The sequence below is a fragment of the Centruroides vittatus genome, unplaced genomic scaffold, assembly GCF_030686945.1.
Source record: "Centruroides vittatus isolate TY-2023 unplaced genomic scaffold, ASM3068694v2 contig_2908, whole genome shotgun sequence".
In the NCBI taxonomy this organism is placed as follows: Eukaryota; Metazoa; Arthropoda; class Arachnida; order Scorpiones; family Buthidae; genus Centruroides; species Centruroides vittatus.
This window is the reverse complement of record NW_027121851.1, coordinates 175,373-184,273: the sequence shown is the minus strand read 5'-3', so window position 1 is coordinate 184,273 and position 8,901 is coordinate 175,373. Positions and strand designations below refer to the sequence as shown.

The 8,901-nt window shown below is 28.8% G+C and overlaps 1 protein-coding gene across 1 annotated transcript in view; it reads left to right on the top strand.

Annotated features, from left to right (window-relative positions):
- The first annotated feature begins 1,779 nt into the window (after positions 1 to 1,779).
- LOC136972465 (sperm-specific sodium:proton exchanger-like) overlaps positions 1,780 to 8,901 on the top strand; it is a 30,432-nt gene continuing 23,310 nt past the window's right edge. The window contains exons 1-3 of the mRNA XM_067267061.1: positions 1,780 to 1,897; positions 5,799 to 5,897; positions 6,846 to 7,025. Coding sequence (XP_067123162.1) covers positions 1,850 to 1,897; positions 5,799 to 5,897; positions 6,846 to 7,025 — 327 coding nt within the window. The 5' untranslated portion in view covers positions 1,780 to 1,849. The remainder of the gene's footprint in view (positions 1,898 to 5,798; positions 5,898 to 6,845; positions 7,026 to 8,901) is intronic.

Sequence of the window (8,901 nt, the reverse complement as noted above, 5' to 3'; positions counted from 1 at the left end):
CATCTGAATAATCCCAACCAATTTCCCAAAATAACATTAAAAACCCTGCAAAACACCTATTTATTTAAATCAAAATTTTAGCATCATATCAAACATTACAAATTTCAATTACCTTACTAACAAATATTTTATGAAATTATTAATGGATACATTTATAAATAATAATGCAATGAATAACAATATGTACATTACTTTCTATTAAGAATTGTACAGTAGTTTCATTTATTTAATACTAGGAAATAGGCCCGGCATTGCTCAGGCAAAAAGTAACGATAGCAAAGATTATTATGTTATAGTCAACCTTACCCATTTTCACATAATGCAAGAATTAGGTTCCCCAGTTTCCAGATTAATTAGAGAATTTTTAGATGAGTCTAAAAATTTGATTTCCCGCAAAAACAAAAAAAACTGCATCTGCATCTTGCACGTCACTTTCTCTTAACACTTCCATTGTTGACACTTCCATTGTTGATGGAAGTGTTAAGCCTTAATCTTGTTCCTTTCCCCGTGGAGGGAATTTCAAAAAATCTCCTCTTAGTGTGCATTCGTGTGATGTACCCTAACTGTGTACCAAATTTCAACTTTCAACTCCTAACTGTTTGGGCTCTGCACTGATTATTATTATTATTATTATTATCATTATTATCATCATCATCATCAACTCATCTCGATTATATATATATAATATATATATATATATAGATACAATAGACAGCAATGAAATGTTGTGATGATACTCCACAATTCATACTAAAATATTACAGTATAAAAGCAGAACAAAAATAAATAAATGAGGTTTGTTAACTAATTGTAATAAACTGTTAAGAATAAGCTTGAATGACTACATTGTTTCAACTTTATGTGAATGAAAGCCTGTAATTGCCCAGATTCACTATTTTTGGTCAGACGTACCTCTCTCTTGCTTGACTTTCCTTGTCTCTCCGCCCTCACTTGTACTTCCATTACTTCTAGTTTTAAGTTAGTTTAAGACATTGTGAATGAGCAATTATTAAACATTTGTTATAGTTATTGTAAGCTTGTAAGAGGATTGTAAAATAAACTTTTGTTTTATATGATAATGACTTTTGTTTGGTTCTTTTTCTACTTAAGAATTCTTAAACTTCTACTTGAACTCAGAACTTCCACAGCAGTGGATTGGCCATGTATCTTTGGAAGACTTACCTTTAGTCTGATGGCCTGTCAGAGCACCAGATATCATTCCTGTGAATTCTTCTGATACTATGTTTATATACTACTATCTTTTATGATTGTTTTTTTCTTCTTCTCTAAAAGAAAGTTATCAAAACATTTTTGAATAACCTTGTATATACACTATGATCAAAAAGTTGCTCTGCAGTGGGTGGGGAAATGGGAGGAGCTTCCAGGATTAGAGTAATGTCACAGAGAGCTTGTGTCTCAAAGGAGTTAAAGTAGGTTGTGACATGTTGAGCTGAGTGACATGGGCACAGTCCACTGCAGAACAACTTTATGATCACACTGTATAATATATATTAAGTTATCTTGCTATATTAAATGTAGTTTTGGTTTATTTAAAAACTTTTTTAAAAGTTTATTTTTTTCACTTAATAAAATGCCTAAAATTTTATTACACAAATGCAACTATAATTACAGTTATTATTATTAATATTCATAATTATTTCTTTATAAAATTAATATATACAAAAATTTATGAATTCGCATATAGATACTTATGAAATTTTTAAATCAAACATTTTGAAAGATAATTATTAATTTCATTTTATATTATTTTTAGAATTTTGACAGTTTGCTTTATAATACTAATAAAATTGCAAGTAATATTCCTTCAGTATCAAGATATTTAACAGTTATGAGATCTGTTCAATGGATAGATGATTCTGTATATAAACATTTACAAGTAAGTATTAAAATATTTCATAATTTATTTAATATTAGGATTAGGATTCAGAAAAACTTTTTACATTGATGAAAGATTTATTATTATTATTTTTTGACATATAAATATCAGAATTTTCAAGTTGATTTTTATTACTTAAATTTTTGTTTATAATTTAATGATAAAAATATTTTTATTTTCAACTAGTTCTATTTAATACTTTTCATTTCTTTATATATAGTTGATAGATTTTTTTAAATAGAATATAGAAGCATATTATTATTTTTTATAGAATATCAAGGGTAAACTTGAGAGTAGAGTAGAGTTGAATTGTTTTCATCATAGCTTTCAATAACTGAGAACAGCCTTTTTTAAAAGTACAATATTACTATTGGAAGAATAATGACAAGATGAAGACATTTGATGACTTAGATTCAATGTCAGTTAGTTGATAGCTATGTTGAATTGTGGCTGTACACCATAATTTTAAGTTATTATAGAATATTCTAGATTGTAGTTTCTGTCGTCGATATATATCATTTCCTGTTTCTAGAACTTTCTCCTGCCCTTTACTTCTACTTCACTCAGTTGTTAATTGACATTCTGAACCATCCTGTGGGGAGAACTCCACAGGATGGTTCAGAATGCCTGAGGGCCCAAATGTGGAAGTAACAGTTTTTGGAGAAGAGAGAGAAGAGGAGGAACAGAGAGAGAAGGTTGATTTGGACCATAGTGAAGAATCTAGGAGTTTCCTGAAGGCTTTGTGCCACCAGAGTCTTAAAGCTTAACACAATTATTGATGAAGACAATCTCCATTATCTCTATAAAAAAAGCATATGATAATCTGCTCAAAAAGGAAAGATGAAATCCCATCAAGAATCAATTAAAAATAGTCTTCTCAGAAACAAAAGGATCAACCAAGTATGGGTACCTCCTATCCTTTCTCTATTCTCTATCTATCTTTATTTCCCATTCCACATCTTTAGGCATAAGTTAGTTTTAAAAAATAAATTTTTGTAATAAATATTGCACCCTTTTTTTTATTATTGTAAACGTGAAAACCTCTTTGTTTGTCATACAAGTCCATATGCTGGACTCTTTTGTTCTTGGGCAGAGCTGGGTGAACACCCTAGAGTTGGTATCCAAATCCCTTTTATTGTGCATTGTGTTATCTCAGTAAATTTATTGTTATTTCATATTATACTGTTTCAATATTGTTGTATTATCACCTTATTGGCAATTGGGCACAATTGCACTATTTACAGAATATATATCCATGTATAAAAACCTGAAACATGGGAATTTTCACATACAGGAATGCTGGTTGAGATTTGCTTCAGAGTTGTTATTCTCTTGTGATATACTGACCACAACAGAAATATAGAAGGGAATTATAAACAAAAAATTATTTACTATAACCAAAAAATATTGTTTGATGTTGAATGACTTGATTATGGCACAAATTGGATTGAAAATGTGTGAAAGACAAATAAATAATAAAAAAACAAAACCTTACTGATAACCAAAGTGGGGAATTTCAAAGCATGATTTAGTCTTAATTTTTTATTTGCAATATTATGAACTTAGACTTTTGATGTATCTGTTTTGTTTTCCCTTGGATCATTTGAGTCTTTCCACTTCTTCCAAGATGTCCTTCTCTATCAGTTCTGCTGTTAGTTTAGAACTTGACTCTTTTTCTTTTTTTGATTGACAACAGGTTTACTCTCCCTGATTCTGGTCAGTACACTCATTCTTAAAACCTTTAGTGTTCAGAGAAGATAATTATGAGAAGCAAGAATTGAAAAAGAGTGAATAAAGAAAAATTAGTTAAATTGTATTAATTTTCACATATATAGGATACTACTAAATTTCTATTACAAACTTGGATTGTTTGTAGAGGGGACATTAAAAATATACTTAATAAGCTATTATATGGCACTAGACTTGTAATTTGTAGTATGGTTTTGAATCTTAAATTCTTTGATGTTCTCTAATTTTGTATAAATTTATTGTTTTTAAACTGACTATTAATTTTTTAAATCAAAAAATTTTTTATAATGCTTAATATTATAAAAATGTAATATTAATATATGTTAATTCATAAGTATATGTATAAACAAAGTACACTCATTACCATAAAAATTAGCACACCAAGGAGTTGTCCTATTGCTGCAAAACTTGGCATGCAGATAAGTCTCAAGCAGATATGGTTAGAGTTATGGCATGATGGTTCATTGTATAATGCCAGCAGAAGGTGTTAAAGTGTGTTCCCCTGGCCTATAGAAAAGTGCACAAAGGCATTCTCTCTGTAGTTTACCTGTTTCAGAGGGACACTGTATCACTAAAAATGCCTTTATGTCACAATCAAAGACCATATGAACAACTAACTGAGTATGAGAGGGAAAGGGTCAGAGGATTGAGAGGAGCTGGATGGTCATCTGGCTGAATAGCCTTCACCTAGGTTGTTCTGACAACACTGAGATGTTGGGACCAGTGTATGGGACCAGAGAGCTCACACATATGGTGCCCAGGTTCAGGACACCCTCAGCAGACCAGGACCAGCTGGTTCCCCAACAAGCATGCACACAGCCAACCATATTGTTGTCTGCCATCTGGACATAGGTGGTGCCATCATAACATGCCCCTGTGTCTGTCTGTAGCATTTCAAAACACCTGAATGAGGAACATTTGGTATTGTGGTGGCCATTATATGTGTTGCCATTGACAGCCACCCACTGTTGCCTCCATTTGGCTTGGTGTCACTCCTGATGGGATTGGAATGCAATGGAATGGAACTTAGTTGTCTATAGTAATGAATCCAGATTCAGTTTGGGCACTGATGATGGCTGTATTCATATCTGGAGGCTCTATGGTGAATTCCTCAATCCTGCCAACAATTTGGAGCAGAACATTGCTCCCACAGTTGGTGTGATGGTCTGAGGTACAATCACATACAACAGCTAGTTACCTCTGGTAGTGATCCAAGGGACTATGACAGCTCAGTGGTATGTTACTTGTGGCTGTCTGCCATATTATATGCTTTTGTCCTTTTGTTCTTCTGACAATTTTTCCTGCTTTTTATTCTTTCCACCTTCTAGAACTTTCTAATCTTTTTTAATTATTTTTCTTGGAAATGAGGGCCACTTCCTAGAATTCACCAACATTTTATGTGAGGTTACCTGAGAGCATATAAAGCAAAGAAAGGTCTCACTTTGGGTTGTTGCTTGAAGAGAGAAGAGAAGACCATGAAAGGAGAGAGATGTCAGTGTCCAGTGCCTGAAAGAATTTATAAAAGTGATGTGTTATACACATCACTTTTATAAATTTATACACAAATATATATATATATATATATATTATTTATTTATTATTTGTGACTTTTTGTATATTTTGTATTCAAGCATAAAAATAGATAATATAAAATTTAACATAAATTCATTTTAAAAAGTAGTTTTATTATTAATTATGTTTAATTACATATTCAGATATTTTATTAATTATTTCAAATATAAGCAAGTAGCTGTTAGATTGAATAAATCAAATAATAATAATTTACTTGTTAATTGATAGATGAAAAATGAAAAATCTTATTTGTTTTCAGTTGAATTGCTAATTTTTTAATTTTGACATAGATTTATCTATCTAAGTTCATTTAAAAACAATAGAATATACATAAATTAATTTTTTTATGTAAAAAGAAAAAAAAAATTCAAAATTGGTATATTTGAAAAAATACTAATTTTGAAAGAATTTGTTAATTTTTTTAGTTCTTAAGTTTGGAAGATTTATTATATTTAATTTGAGAGCAATTAAATTTGATTATATTGTATTTTTTATAATTTTTTAAATCAAAATTAATCATCTTTACTTTAAGAAGATTTTTTTAATATAAAGTTAAAATATCGATATTCATTTATGTTAGGATCATATATTATTTGAAAATTTTGAACCTGGTACAATTCTTTGTGGAATTAATGAAAAGTCTCCAGGCATATATATTATTGTTTCAGGATTAATTAAGGCAAGTTGAAAGTTTTTTCTGTATATTATAAATTAATATTGAGAGAGACTGAGTATAATTGTTTAATTTTTATTCATAGAACTGTAGTGACCTATGAAATAAAATGATATAAATAAAATCCACAGTTTTAAAATGTTTTAGAATGAGAAGTTAAACAAGAATGTAAATATATTTAAAGAATAAAAACAAAAATTGAAATATATCAATGATTGTAAGTAGGTTTTGATTCTTAGTTAAAAATAAGAAAAAATATTATAAAATAATATTTAATGTCTGGAAGATAGAAGTAAAACATACAGCAGCAGCAGCCCTAGGATTTGTGAAACCCTAGGCAAAATTTATTTTTGAAGTACATTAAAAAAATTTTAGATGGTGAGAGTAGATTTATTTAGATCTACAATATGAAATTTTCTATATAGAAACAGACAGTCAAACACACAATAAAATATTAAAAAATGTGTACAATAGTTTTACAATAAATTGGAAAATGCAATAGGGATACAGAAATTTACCTAAAGACTGCTCTCCTACTTTTTAGCAGTGCTGAATTCATCAGTTACAGAAGAAAAATCCAGTTCTGCAGCACTATCTCTTTCAATGAACAAGACTGAATGTGAAGAAAATCTCTCTTGACACATTGTTGATCAGAAATATGCTTGGTCAGTTTTAGCTTTGAAAGTAATTGTTCTGCAGGTGAAACAAATATCAATTTAACTACTAAAACATAACACCAAATTTATGAGGCTCCTGCAATTGTAAGGCCTTAGGCATTGTCTTTTTTGCTTTCATGTAGAGATGCCCCTGGCGACATGTACTGTAATAAATATATTCTACTTGTAGTTGCTGTAGCAAGACTGGTGGATTTAATTTTTATCATTTTTGTGATCAATTAAAATATTTATTCTGAATATAAATTTTTATAACACTTTAATTATATTATTTATATAGATCACAGGAACTTCTGAAACTGTTAAAAGTGGAATACTACCCAATACAGACTCTTATTTATATTTTTTTGAGAAAGGAGAATTTTATGATTTTCTAGGTGTTGCACAATGTTTAGGACTACTAGGAATTTTATTACAAACACCTCTTTGTACATCAGCAATCTGTGAAACAAAAGTTGAGGTATAAATATCATTTTTATTATTATTTTGATTCAAATCAAGGGTCCTCAAAGTATGGCCTGTGTAAAGATCAGGATTGATCCTTGAGTTGTTTTGATAAAGAACTTTTGTAATATTTGTCATAATAAAAACTTTTTATTTTCTAATTCTTTTATTAATTAGAAAAATATTAATTAAGTTAATACTGAGATTACAAATATAAAATTAACAAGTTTATGGAAAATTATTTAAATAATATAGGTATTATATTAATTATGAGACTAATCAATATTATGTAATTTCAGTTGGGGTTAATAGTTTGCCAAGTGAGTCATGCACCAAAGAAATTTGAGCTTTCAAAATTAAGAAAAATTAAGAAAAAAAATTATTTTCTTAATTATAAATTTAAAATTATAATTATTTAAATATGCAACACAGTTTTTGAAAATTGTCTTTTAATTTTTCAAAACTCATTTTATATTTTTCAGAATAATGACATTAATCTGCATATTTGATAATGAATGAAAGTATCAGAAGAAAATTCAACAGAAATATACAAAATAATGCAGATTAATAGTCTAACCAAGTGTCATAGTAGAAATATTGAAATACATGATGAAATCAATTATGATGTAAACATAGTTATATAATACATATTATATAACTGTGTTTACATCAATACCATAAATATTATAGATTATATACAATGCTACTCAATGGTAATTTGCACTTCAGGTGAAACTGACTTTTGCTGCATGAGATAGCCATCTTGTTGCCATCAATTCAGCCCAGATTATAGGTTTACACAATACCATATATATAACAATGTAATCCATATCATATAACTATAGCTATAGCATATAGATTATATACGCTTGCAGTAAATACATGAAAAAGAACAAAAAAATATTGCTTATTTACATAAAAGAATTAATTTTAGTGCCAAGAACACTTATATGGCATTTGATGTTTATTCAACTGTAAGGCTGATGATACCATATATTATATCTATATCTCCAACATCTTACTATGCTTTTACCAGCAATATTTTACTTGGTTGTAAGTTGAATATAAGTTATCATTCCAATCTGGTCACATGCTTTGTATGGCAAGAAAGCTTTGTATTATTTCTTGTTTATATTTGTGGTCACTAATAATAAAAACTCATGGTTTTGTATATCTAAATTAGTTCATTTATCACTCGTAAATGAAAAAAGGAGCAAAACCATATATTGAACCATACATATTCTTTGTATTTTGTATGGTAACCATGACTGTATGTGATTGATATAAAAACTATCTTTAGAGCCACTTTTATATGATTGAAATCCATATAGAAATATTTAGGTCATGAATCTGAATAGCACTGAATATGTTAAAATAAAATATTCATACAATATTCAGGAAAAAAATAAAATTGTTATATATACAGTAAAAGTTTGATACTACAGACCCTAATATAATAGATTTCATGTTATCATGGGCAGCTGATGTTGGACCAGCCAAAAATATAGGAAAATTATTAAAAAACTCATTTGCTTTAATGGGTTTCTTTATATCAGATTACTGCTACTATAGAATATTTTTCAGGTTTTGCAGACCACTGTCCTTCTGTTATTAAGGACTTTTATTTTGTCAGTCATCTTTTATTTATTTCATCATAGTCATCATTTTATTTACTTTATTTGCAAAAGATAATATAAAATTTATTTTTTTTATCATATTATGTCTAGTTTTTGTTTTGTTTTCTGATCAACTCCTTTTGTTGGGCTGCAGTTTGAAAAAATTGTAGACCTATAAATTCCCATTGTTGTCCATCCATTTTTCCTTAACCTCTGGAACAGAGTTAAATAGATGAAATCTGAGACCAGATATGAAAACCTTAGGGGCTGGAGACC